At 46.4% G+C, this 23,184-nt stretch overlaps 1 protein-coding gene across 1 annotated transcript; it reads left to right on the forward strand.

Moving 5' to 3' along the window:
- The first annotated feature begins 1,754 nt into the window (after nt 1–1,754).
- DISP2 (dispatched RND transporter family member 2) lies at nt 1,755–22,830 on the forward strand. The gene is made up of 8 exons (XM_037403200.1): nt 1,755–1,868; nt 9,806–10,252; nt 12,854–12,883; nt 15,025–15,148; nt 16,123–16,238; nt 16,717–16,835; nt 17,786–17,883; nt 18,509–22,830. Exons 1-8 carry the CDS (start codon nt 1,789–1,791, stop codon nt 21,926–21,928), a joined length of 4,434 nt encoding a protein of 1,477 aa, XP_037259097.1. The 5' UTR covers nt 1,755–1,788; the 3' UTR covers nt 21,929–22,830.
- Nucleotides 22,831–23,184: the final 354 nt, after the last annotated feature.

Consider the following 23,184-nt stretch of genomic DNA (forward strand, 5'->3'; position numbering starts at 1 on the left):
GAGCCTTGCTGTAGTCCCTTGGTAAGGGCAATTAAAAAAAATAATTAATTCATGTGTTGAATACCTTGCAGGCCACAGAGGAAACCTGCCAAGCTGTGGGAGTGAGGAAGTGTGATCACCCCCACTTCACAGACAAGGAGTTCACACATTGGGCTGAGCCAAATTAAAAGCTGTAAGCTGCAACTGTCTGTCAGAAGCAGTGGGATGTTTGCAATTCAGCCTATTCCCACCATCCTTTCAGCTTCTGCGGCTTTATTATTATCATTACTGTTGCAAGTATTATTATTTAGCATTGGGAAGAAAGAAAAGGAAATAGCACCCATGTCCTTGTCATCACATTAATGCCAGCCAATCTTTTCTGCAGATACCAGGTTTCAGACTTTCCTGCTGGACCACATAATACAAACTACTCCGTAGCTGCACCTCACACATCTCTCACCCTACCAGGCAAGCAACATTTCTGTGGCTAAGGCTCAGAGAAGCAGGCTGGTCCCCTATAGCCTGGTCCAGCAGGGATCATTGAGCTGGGACACCAGTGCTGCCAGCAGCCTGTCCTTGGAAATTGTTTGGAGAGGCATCAGCCTAGGTCGGAGAGTCACCCACCCTGGCATCAGGAAAATCTTTTTGTTCTTTAAACTGTCTCAGGCATTTAAGTACTTAAGGCAGGAAGGGCTTATTCTAAGCAGCTAGAGGATTAGTGGGAGTTATAGGATACTCTCTGGTCTAATACTCTCCCTTTTTGCTTCAGCTTTTCTGTAGCATGTGAAGCAAAAAGGATGCCACCCTCGTGAGAAAGAAGGTCACGGCCACAGTGAGGGCCACAGGCATGGCCATGACAAAGGAGAAGGTCGTAGCCGTCACCATGGCCACCCACAGGAAGATCAGAAGGAAGAAGATCGCTGACACTCCCACGGCCATACACACAGTCATGAGAAAGGCCCAGGCCCTTCCTAGCACAAGTAATGTCATGGTCATTGGCATGGGAGCGGTTGTGGAAGGAGCAGCCACCTTCCACAAGTTCCATGGGAAGCTCTTCCCCCGGCACAAGGGGACATGTGTGGCTACAATACAGCTCAGTGCAATTTCATGCTACCAACAGACAATGACAGCAGGATCCTGCAAGGAGGGGAACTTGTCTGACCTCCTTGTGTTCTCCGTGCTTTCAACTCAGTTGTTTCAATACTATCATCTATTCCAACAAATTGTTTACTTATTTAATGGCGCTGAAATCCAGAGGGTCAACCCACATACTCCAGAATGCTGCCCTGCACATGCCACGCAGGTCCAGGAGTGCTTCTGGGCACTTTCCCACCTTGCGCCAAAGCAGGAGCACAGCTGTTGGGATGAGTGACTCGCCACTCAAGCGTGTGTGCACTGTCTGAGCCTGCAGCCCCCCCGCGCTGCACCCCCGCAAGGCACCTTTCCTCGGGAGCCCTGCGCGGCGCGGGGCTGGGCCGGGCCGGGCCGGGCCGGTCTGGGGGGCCAGGCGAGGCAGTTGGGCCCATCTCCCGGCTCGCAGCAGCCCCGGCTCCAGCGGGGCGCTCCGGGTCCCCGGGGAGCCGGGCCGGCGGCGGGGGCGACGGGAGGAGCCGGGCGACACGGCCTCGCTGCCCCCCGCCCCCCGCCGCGCTCCCCGGGCAGGCGGCCCCGCGGCTATGGGCCGGCCGCGCCGGGCCCGCCCCGCCCCCGCGGTCGCGCAAGCGCCGCGCAGAGCCGCGCCGGGGCGCTGCCGCCGCCGCGCCGGGAGCGTTCAGCACCGCGGGCTGCGGACAGCGCCCGCCGCCGGCCATGGAGGCCGCGCCGGGCCCGCCGCGCCGGGAGCAGCGGCCCGAGGGGACGCGCCGTGGCCGCGGCCCCGCCGAGCCCAGGTAGGAGCGCGGGGCACGGGGCGGCGGGGCCGGCGGCGGGGCCGTCGTGCCCGGGGCGGCGGGGCGGATGGGGGGACGGGGCTGTGCCCGGGGCGGTGGGGCCGAGCCGGCGCTGCGGAGCCGGTGCCCCGGCGGGCGGGAGGTCCCGCCGTGCCGCCTCCCCCGGCTCTGCGGGTGCGGAGGTTGCCGGTGCCCCTGGGGGGTCTCCTGGGGCCGGGGCTGCGGAGCTGGGCACGGCCCCCAGCCCCACCGCGGTGCGTGCCGCCCTCCCACCCCCTAGAGCGCCGGCAAAGCCCCTGGCTGCGGGCCGAACCGCCCGGCCCTCGGCTGCGGCGTTGAGCGGTGGGTGCTGCCTGGCCGGGGCCAGGCATACCCCGCGGAGCCATCCCTGCCCGGGTCCCGCTGCCTGGCTCGGCCTGCCTCGCAGGTTTTATCCTGCAACATGGTGAGCTCTCCCTGCTGCAGCAGCGGGTGAGGAGCTATTGTTGGTGAAGCTCAGCATGTTTCAGACAGAGTACTCATTGCACTAGGCTATGGGCAAGCACCGTTTTCACTCCAAAGATCTCTTCTATAAAACCCTGCAGCCCTCATCCTCTCCCCCCTGTGCCATATACTCCCTTACCTGCTGTCTTAAACCAGGCTGGCAGCCACAATCACTGTCATTTTCTGGAAACGTCAACAAGCCCATAATCGCAGGCAAGGAGCCACCCCCGAATTTGCAAGCACACTGCCATGTGTTAGACCGGAGGCAACCGATCTTCTGAGCTCTTCAGATTCTGTTTGACCAGAGCACACCCCGAGGTCAACAGCACACAAATTCCTTCTGAAAGCCAGAGAGTTTCATTCACTTCTGCCTGGTACAGGATAGTCGTGCTGAGATATCCCCACCTGCCTGCAGGAGCCAGCGGGGCAGCCACTTCTCTTTAGGTAGCTCTGAAGATCTCAGCCAGAGGCCGGTGTGCTTTTGGGTCTCGGTGCTTGCTGAGTGACTGTCACACAATCCAGCACTGGTTTATATCTTGGGCATTTGACGAGGCTGGCACTGAAGCCCTGTTAGCTTTGCTTGCTTGAGTAATTGTTGCTCATTCAAACAGGTCTTTTGAAATGAGTGCTGCAGCCTGTAAGAGTTACATTATAGAGATGAGTTAAGGCATCTGAAACAGTTGTATTTTGAATTTCACCCATGCTGCTCACTCAGGAACTGAAATTTATGGCAATAAAGTACAGGAGGATAGCGCTCGCACTCCTAGAGCTTACAGATTCCTAAATGCTCCTTTGTGCAAGGCTCTTCGTATAGCCGTTAAAGGGTTAGCTCTGTAGTCCCCATCCTCTGGTCCTAGTTGAGGCTCTATCGTCAACACTCAATCCATCATGAGAAAAATACAGATGTTTGAAAACACTACCCTCCTTCTGGCCTTTTTCGGACTGGGACAACAAAAGGTGTTTTCTTTTCCTTTCCTTTTTAATTTAATTTCTTTTTATTTTATTTCTTTTTTTTTTCCTTTTTTTTTTTTTTCCCTCAAACAAGGGCTTAGCAAACATGGTTTTAACCAGCACATTTTACAGTGTAGATTGAGCAAACTGCATCCAGACCTATTCTGGCACTGAAGGCTGGGTGGGGATCTTAAGCCCTTTGTGTCTAGTTGCATCCCATCACACAGACCTGTACCCGCAGCAGCAGGAGCCGCCTGGGGTAAAGGTAAGGCTGCTCAGACAAGTCAATGGAAAGGATTATAAAAGTAAAAATTTCTTGGCAGACTACGTGGGAAGCACAGTTTTGCAGTCTCATTAATTTTTCATGATGATTTAACGTACTCAGGAGTCTCATTAACAAAAAGATTGTAGCTCTTCTCAAGGAGACACACTATCCTGCTGTTAGACCGAAAAAACCCAAACAAATAGCAACTACACAGAAATTTTTCAATGTACGAGAATTTGACCTAGCCTAAGGAGGAGATGAATTGCTTAGGAGATGCCTGTCTCTTCCTGTCAGCTAGACCGGGCAGCTAGATAACAAAGTGACAGCGAAACACAGTGAACCCTTCCCTAATCTCTGGAAAAGGGTACTCTTATCTCCTTAAAAACACAAGCAAAGAAGCTCTTTTTTCTCAAGAGCTCCACTGCTGTTTTGCTAGTGGTATGTTCAAAGAGAAAACCTCTATTTAAATTCCATTATGAAAACTCATTCTTAAAAAATCATTTATAGCTCTCAAAGAAAAAGCCATTAATCTAGATAGAAGCTGACCTATAGCACGCAGTTTTAATTCAGAAGGAATTTATGTAGGTGGGATTTTTTTATTTTATTTGGGATAACTTGGACAGCTGATATGCAAGCAAAACCTTGCTAGAGTAAGAAAAAAAGGGAAAGAAAATAAAACTAGCTTCTTTTCAATGAATGAAATCTTGGTGCTTAATGCCTAATTGAGCAAAGGGTCCTGGGGAAAAATGGCTCTGGTTGTAGTCAAGATACAGATTCTTGCCCTTTCTCTCGCTTGTTTTTATTCCCCCTTGAGACTTCTCTGTCAACAGAAGTTGCAGTTTGACTCAGGCATCAGACAGCTCCATTCACTTGGTAGGTGTTTCCCACCTTTCATATGCAAAGTGCTGCTTTCCTGATCCTCTCCTTCGCATGCAAAGGGTGAGATAATCTTTCTATTAAAAAAGAGAAGTGCTTATAGGAATGGTCTTGGTGATGAAGGTGGAGCTAGACAGACCAATAGAGAAGCCATTCTTTCAAAATGCCGAGTATTTTTGGCCCATTTCTCACTCAGAGACGCATGCGCTCTCCTGCTGCGTGGCTCAGAGGGAAGTAAGACCAGAGACATGCCAAAGAAATGGAGTGGCTGAGGAAAGAGAAGGTGGCCATACGCTGTCATTTCCCTGCCCTGCAAAGCCTCGTCTGCCCGAGCTCAGCTCGGTGTGCTGGCAGGGCAAAGCCATGCCGAGGGGGAAGGAGCTGGGGGCAGGCAGCCAACGTGGCATGGCTCCAGCAAACCCTCTGACACCTTCTGCAGGGCAGTCTCTGAGCTTCATAGCAGGCTGCTGATCCCTTGGGGCAGGGAGGTAGCCCATGCCAGGGTGGAGGGGACTCACAGCATTTGGTCCTTGGCTCCTGCCACAGACTCTGCAATGCCTACCACTGCTCTGCATGCCAGCAGAGGTGGAATGGCAGAAAGCTGTCTCATTAGAAATCTTGACTTTATCTTGCCAGTTTTCTTGTGGGAAGAAGCTTTTGTCCTTTTGCTGGTTCCCCACACATGAGGCAGGCTGCCTATGCCCTGGTACTCATCTCGGAAAAGCACTGCTGCACTCAAAGTGACATGGGCAGTTCCATATACTGTCTGGACACCTCAAGGGAAAAGATAGGGAAGCAAATAGTGTGAGAAACACAACTCATTGCCGTGGGTAAAAGGAGCAGTTAACTCCAGTCTTTCCCTTGCCCTGCTCCTTGTTCTCTCTTTTCCCAGCCGTTTTTGGTTGCATCCAGCTGAGCTTGAAGGAGAAAATGGAGGCTGCCAGACTGCCACTGTAGGTTTTTCTGTGGCTGAGACACCATTTCTGCCCACTTAATCCCAAAGATGTCAAATATCTGACATGGCACAGACAGGGAATGAATGCTAAAAAAAAAAAGTTTCTCTTCCCCTGATAGCAGTCTTTGTTAGTGCCAGTGTGGCAAGCAGAGTCCGTTGCAGTGCTCTGCCCAACCTCTGCTCCTGCCTGACAGTAAACACAACTCCCCCACAACCATTTTTCTAGCATAGTTCAGGGTCCTGCAGGCCCAGAAAAGTAATAGCAATATGGCTGCAGGAAAGAAGAACCAGCCTACATCTCTGGTGCAAACCTCAGCATATCAAATATTAAGCCCACCAGCACTATGGCTAATTGGGCGTGTAGCAAGTGAAGACTCAAATTCTGCAGAACTGCCAGCAGTGATTATACAAACTGATCATTATTTGCGAGCTCCAGGTTTCCCTGGAGATTTTGGATAACCAAGGTCACATCATCATGGAGTTGGAGAGAGATGAGCATAAGGTATCTCGTATCCGGAGGGTGATTGACAGGACTGTAATTGTTTAGTCCAAAACGGAGATAATGAAGAAGAGTCACGAGTAAATGATTTGAACTAGCTAAAGTTATTCTAAAATATGAAGTCACGGAGCAGGCAGGGGATTGAGTTAAGAGACAACACATGGGGGAAGAACGGAACCCAACAGTATTTTGCAGCAAAGATGGTAAACAAGAAGAATGAGCTTTCATGTGAAGTATTAGAATCAAATATATTAACATATGTGCATAAAAACTGGAGGCAATCTGTGATATCCAAGAGTTTGTCATCTGCCTTTCCCACCAGGTTTTGTAGCTGAGGGGTTTTTGGAGGAGGAGTTTTTCATTGCGTGCTTCCTGCATCTCCCTGACCACCTTCCAAGTGTATCTTGTGAAAGCCTTTTTGTTCTGTCCGGTATTACATATTCACCATCAGATAAGGCAGATGTGGCAGTACAGCCATGAGACTAATTTAGTTATGAAAAGCCTCTGGTCCAAATTTCCTACACAGATCAAGCAGTTTAAAGGAAAAAGAACTTTGATTTTGTTTTGAAAAACAAACAAACAAACAAAAAACCACCACAACAAACAAAAAAACCCCACCACCAATATTGTACAGGTGTGGGAATACCGAAAGCATAAGTTGCCAGTGCAGCAGTGTCTCTGTGAATTATTATGCATTGTAGGAAACTCACCTATTTAAACTGTACAAAAATTAGGAAAAACAGCAGGCTCAAGGTATAGGGAAAACAGTAACTTACAGGCATCAAAAAGGGAGTGAGAAAAGGTCTAGACCTTGCCAAAGCACAGCACTACCACAACCCCAGCTCTCTGATGAAAATGCCCTGATCCAGGACTACTGGTACAAAACTGCAAACCCCCCAAAAGATGCACCTGCACTTCAGTTACTGGGCACCTGGGAAGAGTGGGCTGAATTACACTGCAAGCTTGAGCAGCTGGAGGTACTCTCCAGGTCAGCTCTCCCCAACAAACTCTGCCTTTGCAGCTCACCAGAGCTGTAAGGGGATGTGGTGGTTAGCATCTCCCAGTCAGGTTGGTTCTATAATTAGTATAGATGGGCAATGACTAATTAAAGATATAATTTTTTATGTTGACTACCACAGACTCTAATCTTTTTGTCTGTCTGCAATGTACCTGCCCTGTGCTGCGCCAGTAGAGCTGAACTGGCACCCCTCCCAGTGCAGGGATGGCTCTGATAAGGCTGTAACAACTCCAGACAAGACTTTAGATTACATCTCAGGAACAGCTTTGCTGGCGTTTGATTTATAATCTCATGTATTGCATTCGTTTACACCAATGACAAATTTGTAGCCTCCTGTTGTAAACTACCTTTATATAGAGCTACAATACAAATCACACACTTGAAAGGCTGGGTAATCCTGCCACTAATCCATCTGTGACAGGACAGCAAGGACTTCATGCAACATGTTTGATATTATTTCTCTTGACAAATTCTGTGGGTGAATGGGATATCATTGTCACAACCTGTCTGGGAGCTCCTGCTTTGGCAACAACACTCCCTCTTGCTACGCTGAACTAGCTCAAGTCTTAGTAATACTTCGGGTTGCAGAGCAGAGGCAACCAAGCACTGGAACCGCTGGGGAGACTTCTCAAGCCTACCTCAAAGAGGTGTGCACACATCTGTCTGCTGGTTTTCTGGCACCTGCTTCAGTGCAGACCTTGACTTATTTCCAGCTACTTTACATATGTCTTGTCATAGGAAACTTTAATGGTCTTGCAGATTCCATCTGGCATTGCTCTTTTTGGGTGCACAGCCTCTTCCAAGGATGCAGAGATGCTTACTTACACAGACACTGGCATTTACATACTATTTTAATATCATTTTGCCATTTCTTCACTCTTTCCTTGGCTTTTCCCAAAAAAAATATTCAGCAAAGAAATTTGATAACCCTGAATAAAATCCCCCATGTAATTCACTCCCACTGCATGGCCTGAGCTGCAGAAAATCTGCATTTTAATGTCAGTTATTGCTTCTGAAGTCAGTGTCATTGTAATGAGGACCCCTGAATATGTCATTCATATCTGTAACTATGCTGCAGCTGTCTTCTGGCTTAAAAACTAAAATTAGCATTTGATGGTATCTAATCAGTTGAGATTGCTTTGTTACTAGTCCCTGGACTGGTACACTGCAAGTAGAGCTGAGTCTGTGCCATGAGCCTCCACACCAGCACCTGTATAACTACTACCACAAACAATAGTCTGTTGTAATGATTTTAATGAAATAAGCCCATTTTGTACAATCATGACATATAGTTTCTCAGTGTGTATAAACTCAACTGATGTTGGAAAGTACATACCACAAGCTGCCAAAGCCAATATGTCCTTCTTTTGAACAAAATATGAATTTTCAAGCAATCCTGGGCTAATAGTATTCTTCAGATCCTTTTTGTCATTTATATTATCATGCCATTTAACTTTGTGTGCAATTCCAAAGACTTGTAATTGCTAAAATTATGTCTTTTTCTGTGGCTGTCTGAAAAAGAAATTAGGACTCTGCAAATTTTCCAAAAATATTCCCTTCTCAAACATTTTGCTTTCATTTCTTTTCTACATCGCATCAGGTGCCTCAGGCTAAAGTTCATCTCACTGTAGGCTTGCTCCAGCACTCATAATTCGTTGATGACTCGAGACACTTGGTGATTCTAGCTGGCCTGAATCATTCATCATACTTAATCCTTGATGCCAGACACTATGGCAATACACATAAGTCAGCCAGCTGTAGACACCATGGCACATGCTCTGAACAAGGGCCAGAGACTACTGGTGTTTCCATAGCGTTTTTTCTTTTTGAGCTCCAGATTTCTGGGTGCTGCTGAAACCCCCTGACACCTTGGCCAGCTGCATCTTTTGAGACAGTAATTCCTAAGGCATTTTTTGGATCAGTGGGACCTCAGTTTATTGTGTGTGAAGGAGCTTTTAGTGTCACACAGACTCATAATTCCCTCAAAGTATTACTCAAACTTTATCCAAGCTAGCAATATCTCTCAGGCTCCATAAATCAAGAACCACAGGAGTGAAAGGATTTTTAAATTCCTTGCAGAGAAGAAAGCATATTCTGCAGAGACCTCATTACTTGGGAACTGAAGTCTGCAAATGTTTTGTCTCAGTAAACTGAGCAGTCAGAGGAAAGCCAAGGTTCAAAAGATCTTGAGACGTCCCCTTCCTACATAATAATATCTGTTGCTGTCATCCTTGGGAGATGTATGTCTAAAATGTTTCTGAAGACCTAGTGGAGAGTCTGCAGGACATGAGAGCCATTAAGGCATGTGCTAGGTTGGAGGCTGAAGCCCCTTTTACACCATCACAGCCATCAGGTTCACTGCTCAGTTTTTTTAGTGCCAGGGATCTTCACTCTCCTACTGCCCCAATGTGGAGCAGTGCCAGTCCTTCTGCAGAACAATCCAACAAATTCATCTTCCCAAGAAGCACAGATAATTGAGTGTCTTCTTCATATGCAGCCTCCTTTGTTTTCCCCAGATCTCTGTAATCACTCTGGGGTCCTGAGTTAGGGCCTTGCCATTATCACCAGCCAGTGTGTTCTTCCCCCTCCACAGTGAAATATCTTGGAGAATTGTTTGAGGGGATATCACCCAATTTTTCAAAATTTTGGAGCAACATGGACAAAGACATGATGGATTATCCATCAGCTGGAATCCCCAAGCGAGTTACAGATGTCTTTATAAAAAACATAAACCCTGAGACTGACTCTTGGTACAGCAAGTAGTGGCTGAGGTTTTACATTGTGTGTTATGCGGGAGGCCTTTCAGAGTCTCTAGTCTGCAGGATGCAATCCGCCTGCGTAGCCTTTCTGCTGCTCTGCTGTTTTACCATACCTTTCTTTTCTCTCTCAGAGAAAAACAAAATGCAGGACCTTGCCAGACCTGTCTCGCTATGCCAGAGATCGGGAACACCGAGCCCAGCTACAGTGGCACTTCCTGGGAACGAATCTGCCCGGTCCATCACTGCCCCATTCCTGCCTCCCCCAGGCTGGGGGGAGACCACTTGCCCTCCTCCAGCCACACGCTCGGGCCAGTCTCCACCCAGTCCAATGGCCAGGTACCATCGAGCTCCCAGGACTCACAGCAGCAGCATCTGTATTACCCCTGCAACCAGCACGAGCCTCAAGGCAGTTACAGCCTGCCCCAGCTCCCTGGGCATGGCCAGAGGCCTGTGTTGTGTTCCCACCTTTCCAGCAGTGATCCCATGCCAGCTTCCCACCATGAGGCCTCGGAAAGCCCCTGGAAACAGTGGTCCCCCAGGCAGCGACGGCCGGTGCAGCATCACGTTGTAACAGTCAGGTAAGAGGCACATGGAGAGCGGCTCAGGGGCTTTCAAAAAGTATCTCCTGAACTTTGTGGCGGGAAGTGGGAGGGAGTGGGGACACACAAAACATGGGTTTGCTCTTCAGGTTTGGGCAGCAGCTGCCCCAAAATGCACGGAGGGATCCAGTCTGCTCTCAGAGAGCTGCCATTGCCACACCAGGGAGCAAGATCCGCTTCTCAAGGTGACTCATTGAGTAAAGCCAAGGCAACTCAGTGGCTTCCAGATCACACAGCTGTGATTATGCCCATCTTCTGTGATCTTTGCATTTTATCCTTTTGCACTACAAGACATCCAGCTGGCTAATCCTTTATCTTGGCAGAGTTTCTCAGTGATAAGAGCAGAGTTAATTTATTTTTCTACCCCCACCAAAGCTGCTGCCTGTGCTGAAAGGGAGAGAGGCAGCTGAGGGTGAGCATTGGCTACAGCTGTACAGTGAGAACTAGAAAAATGGGGATGATTATTTGGTTTTCCAGGCTGGGCAGCAACAAGGGTGTCAATTCTGTGTTGTCCATGACAGAACTGAGCAAACTCCATGGGTGTGCAGAGCACCCCAGTGACTTGCTTGTGTGGTGGATGTTTCTTGGGCAGCACTGTAAGGATGCGTACAGGATGGGCTTCCCAAACAGCCTGAGCTACAATCTCTTCTCCTTCCAGCCAGCATCAACCTTCCTCTCTGTATATGCCTTTAGGAGTCCACTGTTGGTATTAAGGACCATGATCCCTTTGCTACAACAGCAGTAGCTACCAAAGTCCAATAGAAGATAGCACAGGATTCCTTCCTTGCCTTTGTACAGCAGTGCAGGGTCAAGCATAAAACCCCTTTATGGTCTCATTTTCTAGCCATTAACAGATGATTTAATTCGCTTGTGTTTGCAGTGTAGAAGAATGAAGCTGGGTTAATTAGCATTGATAATATACAACTGTGGTCTGGCTTCTGGGCAGCAGGTTGGCTGATGTAGATAAGGTGCAGGTGTGGCTGGTTAAGTTAAGACGTTGGGCAGCCGATGAAAAGAGAGGAGGAAGAAGAAGCAGAGATAAGTCAGTGTGTGGGTGCCCTGGGTGAGGAGGGGCAAGGAGAAGGCAGCAGAGGGACTGGCACAAAGAGTATGTTGGTATGAGATGGTAAAAAGACCTTGTTGCAGCTGGCTAGTTTGGAGAGTGCTGTGACACAATTGCAGTCAGAGGAGGGGAGCCTGGATCCTTTTTAGCTTGTATGCTATCAACAAAATTGTCAACTATGTTCTCTGTAACAGGTTATTTAAGTAGGAAATGCAGCTGGATTGCAAATCCCTGGCAGAATCTGCTGCACTAGCAGACAGAAAAGTGATAACATAATAATGCTAGAATGGGAGTTTTAATCCAAGCAAATCTGCTTGAGAAGCTATTGTGTGAGAATTAGCACAGGATGGGCAGTGTGCTGCCAGAAAAAGACCTCTCTTTAATAATCTGGTGAAGATTTTTCTTTGCTCCTCTCTCAAATCTGCAGAGCATTAGCATGCTGAGGAAAACACGTGCCACTGACAGTGACTTCCATGGGGAACTCTACCTCCCTTCCTTTTTTTATTTCTTCCATTCATAACAACCTGCTGGTAAGGATAACCTGCAACAAGATCACCAGCTGGCTGCCTGGGATGGAGCGGAGCCATCTGCCCCACACAGATATTGGAGGGCAGTAGGACCTTCTCCCAGTTTAAGCCAAGAGTGTAGGAGTGCGAAGGGAGGAGGGAGCACTCGCTGAGCTTGGCATGGCTGTGGAGAGAGGAAGAAGCCACAGCTGGGAGCAGTTTGCTAGAAGCTGCATCACAGCCCAAGGCTGGGGCATATTTCAAGGGGACACTTCAGTGGAAACGGAAAGCAGAATGAAAGGTCCTTCAGACATGGTAACCCACTGAGGTGCAGCTTTTCTGTTAAGATGTCAGTGGAAAGCTTGCCCTCAGGGATTCATTAACAAATGTAACCCTGGTTCCCCTGGGAAAAGCTTATTTCATTCCTCAGAGCCCTACAAGTAGGAATGACAAATGCTCCTGTGTCAAGGAAACCCTGGTAGTGTTTTTGAGCAGCTCCACTGGCCTTCTGCTCCTCTAGACTGGACAAATGCTGCCTTTGGAAGGGCCCAGGAAACAAACGAGAGCCACCTTTTTGGAAAATCCTTGCTAAGCTAAGCATGAAATAAAAGCTATACAGGCTCTGCGAGTCCAACTCATGAAATTTAATAGAGAGGTATGCATTTGCCAAGAAAAAAAATTAAAAATTCAGTAGGAAAGCACTTAAAACAGATATTTTCATAGATAAAAGTTGCAGTGTGATTTCTATGGGATTGCATTGCTAATGTCCATTACTTTCTACGGGGTTTTCATAAAGGGACAAAAATGAGGAGTGACATCATGCCTTCCCATCCTCTTTGGTTAAAGTGCCAACAGAGGAGAGGCAAAGGCTGTTATTCATTAAACTAATTCATGTAGTCTTGGTGTTTTACAGCCCTGGAAAGGGTTAATTTGCTCACTAACAGCCCTGCACTGTGCTTCATAGGAAAATCATAAATGAAAGCATCTTTTTTTTTTTTTTTCTGTCTGCAGACATGACAAAGCTTTCAGGATGCCAAAAAGGTATGTTTAATATCAAACGCTTTCTGTCCTTCTACCCTATTATCATTGCTCTCCTACCCTGCTATTAGGAAATGCAGAGTGTTACCGCTGGTGACATCCTCAGCAGGCCCAGCTTCAGAGACAAGGTCAGCACTCCCCGCTCAGGGCTTCCCATCCGCTTGGAAAAATCTCAATTTGCTTGCGAGATCAATTTAACTTGCATTAATGAATAGCGACGCTGTCTTGATAGCTGTTCTTGGGGCAGGTGCCTGGCTCTAGTCCATACAATAGCTTTGTAAAATATACTTAAATATTCCTGTATGTGTGTGTATGTGTATATATATAGATATACATGTGTGTGTAGATATATATATTTATGATTAATCCAGCTTGGCCCCCTAGATGAGCAATCAGGAGGATAGCTCATCCATGAAATAAACTCACCTTTTCAAAAGACAAAGGATTTTTAATATATTTCATAAAACTAAAATAATTTGGTCGATTTCAACTTCTGTTTAAAAGCTGATTTTCGTAAACTATTTTTTCTGGAGGGTTTGGTTAAGTATCTTCCATCATCAGGTACTGCAGCTGATTCTTTTTTTTCTTTTTTTCCCCTCCTGGTAATTGGACATGGAATAACCCAAAACAGCCTCCAGAAATTAGACAGTCTAATGCACAAAGGGTAATTTTTGTTCATTTTCATAGAAAAGACTTCATCTATGAAAACAAACTTGATAAGGTGGTCTTAAATTGAAAAAAATACTAGGCCTGACCAAAAGTCATGTGAAAAGCCATTTGAAGGGCTCATGATGATTTATGAGGAATAGCTTTGCTATTCGACCCAGTGACATTTTAGGCAAGAGGAGCAAAGGAGCAGGCAAGCAGGAACATTCTACCTCGAGGCTGATATGCACTGGCATAGCTGCTCTAAGGTCCATAAATATTTCACTTTCCCATGAAGCTCAAATATTTGTCAACTATTTTTGAACAAAAATTCTTATATTTCAGAAATACATCTGAGTACAGAAGAACTACCTAGAACCTGCCAAACCAGAGCAGGAACCCATCCTGAAATCTTACATCTCAACAGATATTTTTGAGAAAGACATAAACCTTGACACAGTGAAACATGCACTGGTAAAAAATTGTGGGACAGTAATAGATCATCCCAAAAGAAATCCAGAACGCAGATGAAAAATTTTAGACCAGCTCTTAAGAACAAAAGTAACTAGCAAAAATCCTTTTGGCCAAAGTAAGCTGCTTCTCTGGAAGAGTTTTGTTTGTATAGAAATGTCACTAAAATGTGTGTGCCACCTTATTGCACTGATAGGTGTTCCAGGCATAGCCCTGGCCCATGGGCTTGTACTTGTCCTCCAGACCCTGAGGGATAACTGGTCTGCTGCATTTGCAGATGCTTTTACTGTAGGTTCAGCGTTTGGTTTTGAGACTGAGATCAGGATGAGATTCACTCATCCTGCAGATGCAGAAGCCACTTGTGTGCTCTGTGAACGCTGCCAGCAATCCTGACACTGGTTACACATCAGCTTAGTGGTTTCCATCCTTTTTAGCTGTGCAGATGTCCGTACATCTCCCAACAGTAAAGCAGGCCCCTATATAGTGAGTGAATTTAGACCAGTGACAATGGACTTGCTTGAGTTAGTTATTTTAGGGGACTCTTCAGAATAGCCCAAAGACTTCTCAGGGTCCACAGGTTGAAAATCTGCAAGCCAAACTATTAGGCAGCTACTGGTTTACATTGCAGAACAGGGCGGGGGGGGGGGGGGGGGGGGGGGGGCGGGGGAAGGAAGAAGCTCTTTTCAAATGCAATCTTTTAAGTTAAATATTTAAAGCTTATTTTTGCCCTAGGATGCAGGAGTCTGGCTTTTATTATTTCTGATTGAAAAAGCAGGAAAATGCAGGGAGGCAAAATGTAATTACCCAAGTTAATTAGAATCGCCTGCAAACATCCAGTTGGAGGTATAATATGTTCATTAATAGCTGTAGTAGAGCCTCTAAGCTTTTCAATAAATAAATGCTCAAACCAGAAAGCCCTGATTCTTTTACTTCCTTTTACTCACACTACGTTGATTCAACAGCAGGTTTTGTGCTGATAGCAGAAGCACCTTAACAGCTGCATTTTTTTCTTCTCCTGTTGATTCCAGTTATTCTCAACTGATTGCGGAGTGGCCCATCGCCGTCCTGGTGCTGTGTTCAGTGATGGCTGTGGTTTGCACAGTAGCTGGCTTGCTTGTTGGGAATTTGCCTGACTTTTCAGAACCTTTAATGGTAAGTCCCTACAGATGATACATCAATGTGAACATAAGGAAAATCCACAGGCCAACCAGTGATATATTCTTTCTGCCACATAAAATGAGCCTTTACTTCCCTCCTTCTCTGCAGATTGAGGCAGCAAGGCAGAACAGTAAGTCAAGGAGGATGTTAAAGCCACTATAAAAAATGACCATGTTTATCAGCAATCTGCTGTCCTTAACCCACATCTTCACAGCATGCAACCAAAGTTAGACTCCTTCAGGATAAACGTAATGTGTCAGCGATGTGCAGTCTTTGCTGTGTGTCTGACACCACAGAAGGAGCACAGTGTGTGCCAGTGGCAGGCACCAGCCCATCTCTCAGCAATGCTGTGGACTCACTCTAGTGCCCTCACTCTGGTGTGGAGACACTGCCAACACAAACTGGGATTGCTCCTCCTGCTCCCCTTCCACTGCTGGAAGGCTGGGGTTGCCTGAAGGGACTAGCTGGGTTGGGTGGAAATCGGATGGGGGATCTGGCTTTTGCTCCTACAGCCTGTGTGTAAGGCTTTTGAAATGGAAAGACTGCCCCGTGCTGAGCTCTGATGCACAGGCTCCTGTTTTCCATGCAGCATCCCACATTTCCTAAAGTCATTAGACTTCCTGTCTGTCGTTAATGGAAGAATCCTGAGAAAATAAGCATAGAATAGAGTCTGTCCAGGAAGAGGAAAATTACTCACATTTCTGTAAGTGACTCTTTCACTTGAAGAGGATAAGAGTCTTATGAGATCAGAGAGAGAGAATTGTAGCCATTCCTGCAAAGAAGGGAAAGGGAGAAGTTGGGTTTTTGTGTCAACTCTGGGTTGCAGCATTTCCAGGGGAAATTCAATATGTTTTTCTACAAGATGCAGTAATATTACCATATAGTTTCTGTGTCTAGGAGGAGAATTAAGGAAAGCTAAGCTAAACTAAAATGCAGGCTGATGACAAAGCCCTTTTGCTTGGCTGCAGGGTTTTGAGCCACGAGATACTGACATCGGCAGAAAGCTCGTTGTGTGGAGGAATGTAGAGAGCCATACAGGCTACAAGAAGACCTTTTCCCTTTCTCCCTATGCCAAGAAGAAAAGGTATTTGAATGTGGTTGGGAGGGGTTGAGGAAGATGTTGCCTGTAAAGTTACAGATTCAATGTTCCAAGATATCTATGTGAATTACAACATATATGCTACACTTAAAGGCAACTGATGCACTGGAGAGTTTAAAATCTGTTTGCCTGCAATAGACTTGGGCTCCCTATTCTGGAAACCAGGAATTTAGGCTCTAAACTGTTCATGCATTTACTTCGCTGTTTACCTTTAAGAGACAGCAGAGGTGACTCAGCATTGTCTGCACAGGGGGATGCAACTTCTCACTTAGTCTTACAAAGATCCCCACGAAGGGGCACAGTCAACCTGGTATAGAAAAGCTCCCACCCAAGCAATGCTCTTTCCAGACCATGATGACTCTTACTGCTGCAGCAGTGTCATGCATGGCACCAGAGCCTTGTCAGCAAACATAACCATAGTCAGATGATCTCTAGTTACACCAATAACCTGATCTCTTGCCAGCTATGATGATATTGGCATCAACAGAGGACAGAAGGCTGCTCAGGGAGAACAAGAAGCCAGGACACGGAGAATGGTGGAGCAAATCTACAGAGCGGATGGTTTCTTTTGTGGTCCCCCAGGTGAGTGAAATCCTGATGGGGCAGTTAGTATTACACATTCATAAGTCAACAGCATAGAGAATTGCCAGAGTGTTTTAGGACACAGGGAAAGACTCTGAAAGTGCTCTAAGAAAGCAGCACATCAAATGCCACCTGTGAAAGCTATGCCACCTTTCAGATCGTGATCTTCCAGCACTTCATAACTGAGTGGCTAGAAAAGGCATGTTCTGAAATTCTGGAGATGTTTCTCCTTCTTAATTTTTTGCCATACTTCTTTTTTGCCCTTTAGAAATATACTTTAAAAGCACCAGTAAAAGGACTAATGTTTTCACCATTTATCCATATCAAAAGAATCTTCTGAAAACATGGCATGTGCCCCACTCCTCTGTTCCTATTCCCTCTCTGTTCCTTCTTTCTGAAAAAAACTGGAGAGAAAAGCAGAAAACTCCAAGATACCCCAATTTTGTCCCAAAATGGGCATTAGTAAGAAAAAAAGAGGAACAGCATACAGATATTTTTACTCTCTTACCTGCCTCTACTCCACCTCTGAAACTAGTCAAACACCAAACCCACAGGTCCTTGGGAGTTTTTGGCTGAGCTCAAGCTCCTCCTCACTTGTCCTGGGGTGCAGAACCAGATGCCAGCAGCCCCCAAAAGCATGCTGACAGCATGGAGAGCCTATTTTGAAAATGCCTCTCCTGCTGCTGACAGATGGGCAAGGAGCAGAGGTCAGACCACACAAGGCAGATGCTACCACTCAATACAACCTACTTACAACCTACTGTCTTTGTGACCTGCTCCCCTTCAGGGAGTCCTCCATATCAGTCATATAGACAGTAATGTATATATATACTTCCCCTCCCCCCCCCCCCCCGGAACAGAAAGTCTACTCCAAATAGGTTGGCTGATTCATCTGTATTACCTAACACACTTCCCCTCCCGCCCCCTTTTTTTTTTCTTCTTTGTTTCAGAAAAGAGCTATTCCCAGCTGGTTTTTATGTCCACAACTGCTGGGAGCTTATGGAACTTGCAAGCTATTCAGTCCATGTGTCAAATTGAACAAGACAAGGTTAGTAATGTCAGGAAGAACATATATACATGCTGTCTCTTTTCTGACTGCTGTAATCTTTAATCTCTAGCTGAAAGGAAGCCAGGCAAAAATCACATAAGCTACAGAACAGGTTTCAGCCTAGGGGACTCCAAAGCATTTTATCTACTTAGCAATAGATGGATGATTCCACCTGTCACTAAAGTCCAGCTGCAAAGTAGCAGCTGCCATTAAACACAAACAAAGAGACACTGAAGAAGAACTTGGTCCCAAAGCCAAAGGTGTCCATCAGAAGCTGCTGAGAATTTTGGGCAGCAGAATCTAATTACTGAAATGGAGCTATCATCTTGGAGACTGTGACAGCAAGTTTTGCAAGTGAGAAGCTTAATTGGATTAGCTGATTCCCATAAGATCCAACTTTTCAAGTCAGAGGTTATAAAATATAAATAATGGACAGGGTTTAATTTTTGCAAAAGGCTAGCAAGTTTTAATAGCTTTAGTATTTGTCATTTGTCATGGGGAGGACGGCAAGCCATTGCTGGTACACCTGGAGGGGAGCATTATGGCAAGGAATGAGGAACATTATGGGGCTGCAACGTGAAGCATGCACAGTGTCTGACATGATGGTGTCTCATCTGTTTTTCAGATACGCTCACATGTTCATTTTAGAGACCTCTGCCAACGTACTGAAACCAATGAATGCTGCCCAAGCTGGTCTCTGGGGAACTACATTGCTGTCCTGTACAATAGGTCTTCGTGTTTGGAGATAACCCAAGGAGATATTTCCCATACCCTGGCTCTCCTTCGTGCCTGTGCTCCAGACTACCACAAAGGTATCCTCACTCCATCTTGCATAGGTCCTGAGACTGTGAGACAGAAACACTCTCAGTGTGCCCAAGTCCCAGAAAAATGTACCCGCTTCAATGCCATTTACCAGCTTCTTCACTTCTTGGTTGACAGAGACTTTCTTAGTCCCCAGACAATTGAGTACCAAGTGCCATCTCTCAAATACAGCCTGCTATTTTTGCCTACAAGGAAAGGTGCATCTATGATGGGGATCTACTTAGACAATCTTGAATCCTGGGATCTGTTTGATAACTACACATCTATCACTGGAATGGACCTGGGCCTTAAACAGAAACTATTCCAGCACTATCTTTTACTGGATACTAAATATCCAGTCCTGGCAATATTAGCTATTTTTCTAAGCATTTCTTTTTATTTACGCTCAGTCTTTATTACCTTAATGATCCTGCTCGCTGTTGTCAGTTCTTTAATGATCTCCTATTTCTTGTACAAGGTGGCCTTCAGATTCACCTATTTCCCTTTTGTAAACCTGACAGCAGTCATCATTCTCAGCAGCATTTGTGCCAACCACACCTTTGTCTTCTTTGACCTCTGGAACCTCAGCAAGAACCAGAACCCTTCCGCTGGGCTTTCTCAGTGGGTGAGTCAAACCATGCACCATTTTGCATATCTCACGGTGGCATCTTGCTTCACAATGGGCGCTGCCTTCTACGCCAGCTACATTAGCAATATCATAGCCATCCGCTGCTTTGCTATTTACATGGGCACCTCCGTGCTGGTGAATCTGCTGTTCATGATGACTTGGCTTCCTTCTTCAGCTGTGCTGTATGAGCGCTACATAGCAACGACCTGCACTTACAAGCCAGAAGACTACTGGAACAATACTGGTCATAAGAGAGTCGCTCTCTCCCTCCATTACATTCTCAGGAGTCTCCAGAACACACTGTCTGAAACCTCCAAGCTGCTGTTTGAAAAGCTTCTACCTTGTGGGGTCATCAAGTTTCGGTACATCTGGATCTGCTGGTTTGCTGCCTTAGCAATAGGAGGTGCCTACATCTCCTGTTCCAACCCCAAACTCAAACTCCCGACTCTCGAGACGTCGTCTGTCCAGGTGTTCAGACTGAGCCACCCCTTCGAAAGGTACGATTCTGAGTACTGCCACCAGTTCATGTTTGAGAGGCTGGAGCATGGAGAAGGGCAGCGTATGCCTGTCACAATAGTCTGGGGCATTCTGCCCCTGGATAACGGGGACCATTTAGATCCAAAAAGCAATGGCACCCTAGTGACAGATGTCACCTTCACAATCCAAAACCCTGATGCCCAGAAGTGGCTCCTTGAATTCTGCCAAAAAGTGAAGAACAAAACTTTCTATTACCCTGACACAGAGCAGAAATCTACAGTGTGCTTCATGGAGGAGTTCCTCAGGTGGATGGACAGTCGCCAGTGCTCCCAGCGAGACCACAGCTTCAACCTTTGCTGTAACCAGTTTTCTTTCCCTTACGGAAGCGAAGTCTTCCTACACTGCATCAAAATGATGCTCCTGGAACAGGGCAGGGAAGGGGCAGAAATGTACGATCTGGGCCTCAGGTTTGACGGGGAGGGAAATCTCGCTGCCTTAGTGCTGCAGTTTCAAACTGTTTATCACTATAGCTTCAACTACAGCAAAGCCAAACAATTCTATGAGGAAATCAGCCTCTGGGTAGCAGAGGAAATGAAAACTGCCCCTGTGGGGCTTCAGAATGGATGGTTTACCAGTAAACTAGAGCTGTACAACCTCCAGCACAGTCTCAGCACAGAAACAATGGTGGTCATGGGGCTCTCCATAGCCATTTCCTTTGTGGTGCTGCTGCTCACTACCTGGAATGTTCTCCTTAGCATTTTCTCTGTTACTGCCATTGCGGGCACTGTCCTGGTAACCATCGGCCTTTTGGTCCTCTTGGAGTGGCAGCTCAATGCAGTGGAGTCTCTCTTCATTTCAGCTGCAGTAGGTCTCTCCGTTGACTTTACTGTCAACTACTGCATCTCCTATCATCTTTGCCCCCATTCTGACCGCCTGAGCCGAGTGGCCTTCTCCCTGAAGCAGATGAGCTGTGCCACGGCCATGGCAGCTTCTGCTCTCTTCTCTGCAGGGGTCATTATGTTGCCTGCCACGGTCCTGGCATATAGGAAGCTGGGGATATTCATCATGATGATCAAGTGTATCAGCTGTGGGTTTGCCAGCTTCTTCTTCCAGTCCCTGTGCTGCTTCTTCGGCCCAGAGAAGAACTGTGGGCAGATCCTTTGGCCTTGTGCCCACACCATGAAAGACTATTCTGATGACTCCGGGCTGAACGGAAGCTTTTCCTGTGGGGGGAGTGAGAAGCAAAACCGGTTGCGGAAGGTCCAGGAGTCCAACACTGCAAACGAGCAATACGAGCTCCAGCCCTTGTCCAGAAAACTCAGTGACAGTTTTGACAACAGCACTTCCACAAGCAAGTTGTCCAACCGGCCATCAGTGCTCTCTGAAGACATACAAGCTGAAGACAACAGGTGCCCCAGAATAGGAATGCATCCCTCCCTTGAAAGAGAGACGCAGAATCTGCAGGAGACCCTTAGAGACCAGCAGGTTGGCCTGTGCCAGTGTCCTGCTTTGCAAACTTCCTCTCCTTACAAGCACAGCAATTCAGAAGGAGAAAATCACCGGGAGAGACTCTGCCAAGACTGTCGATGTCGGAAGTATGGTCTGCAAGCTTGGGATGGGTCTGGGCTGGACCATATCCAGCTGGCTGGCATGAAAGAAGAAGGGCAGCTCAATAAATCACAGTGCTCTAGTGACACTGCCCAGCAGCAGTCAGATTATACCTCAGACAACAGCCATCTTCCTGCTGCTGACACCTACAAAATTCACAGATGCCTTTGTTCTCTTGGCAGCTCTTTTGACATGCTCAACATCTCCAGTGAGACGTCGATTAGCGATTTTGAGCAAGGCCTAAAGCTTGCTGAATCTGCCAGTTCTTGTCCTGATGTCTTAGAGCTGTCTGATTCGTACAGTCAAACAGAGAGAGGTTACTTGAACAGGAAGAGAGATACCCTGCGGCTGGACCTGAGGGAGACTGTCTTTGATATCACTCCAGCAGCATCGCAGCAGAACAGCTCTTCATGGAAAAATCGATTTGGATTAGGCAGCGAAGGTCCGGTTGTGTTACCAAACAGCCAACCAGACATGCCTGACGTTTGGATCAAGCGATCTAGTGCACAAAGTTCTGGTTACAACAGCTGAAACCTTGCAGAAAACAAAACTGTACTGCTAGGGAAAGAGGAAGTTGAAATGTCCTTGGAACTGTAAATATCACTTTTTTCCTCCCACCTCTCCTAGAGCTGAGATTATTTCTTAGTATTTCAGCTGTGCAAGTATCTGTGCTTTCACAGAACCAGCAAATCTGATACTAGTGAGCGGATGTGAGATCAATCTTGATGGGAGTACAAGCCCTTTGACCTTCCAGTGTTTGGTGCCATATTCACAGCTGTACTGCAAAACTTAACGAGTAAACCTGTTCTGTCATTTCTTAAAAGATGAATGGATTTTGTTTTCTTGTCAAGGTCACATAGGAAAGAAATAATGAGGTGAATCTCCCCAGATATTTAACAGCAGAGAAAGACAACTCATGTAAAAAAAATATAAAATCCAAAACCCAAACCTGCAACTATTGAAAAGCTAGATATCAAGTGGAGTGTATTGTTAATAAAAAAAAAGAAAACCTTTCATTTTCTATTGAATCAGAAACTGCTTTATGTGAAGTCCAGGTCCACAGATGTCACCGAAGTAGTTTAGATATTATAAAAAATCTCATTGAGACTTCTGAGTTGATAGTCTTTTACTTATCATGGAGGAGGCTGCAGAATGCAGCCCAAATCTATTTCAGTAACAATTTCCATTTGTTTTATCAGAAGAAATTCTAGTACTGCCAAAGATTTTCAGTGTGAGATTTCCCCTTTGAGAAAAGTGTCCTCGTCCCTGCTGTGACTCGGGTGCTTTGTGCGTCATCTTCATAGCTTTTTTTCCGCTCAAGGCATTACCCACAAACACCTAACTTTTTAAAATTTGCGTATCTGGTAAATCTTGAATTTTATGGGGTTTTTTTCTCTACCAGAAACAAACAGGAAAACAAACACTTCCTTGCCTTTATCTGTTGAAAAAGAGAAATCATTCTCTATCCAAGTTGATATAAAATAAAATGCTTATGACAAACTTTCCTAAATCTGAGTGATGCTTCATTTTCACCAAGAACAATGTGGTACGTTTTCTTCAAGTGCCTAGTATTTTTCCAATATGACCAGCAAAAGGAAGGTATTAATCTTAGAAGTATTCACACCTCCTGACACCCACAAGTGGTGGTCTGGCTCTGCAGGATAGGCCACAACTGCCTGATGCCAATTAGGAATATGCCCCTTTTAAAGCTAGTAATGACAGTTGAAATTCACAAGGTATTTCAGTTTTGCATTTTCAGGGTGCAATTCTTATGCTGGGTATTCGGG

The sequence above is a fragment of the Falco rusticolus genome, chromosome 10 (assembly GCF_015220075.1).
Source record: "Falco rusticolus isolate bFalRus1 chromosome 10, bFalRus1.pri, whole genome shotgun sequence".
In the NCBI taxonomy this organism is placed as follows: domain Eukaryota; kingdom Metazoa; phylum Chordata; class Aves; order Falconiformes; family Falconidae; genus Falco; species Falco rusticolus.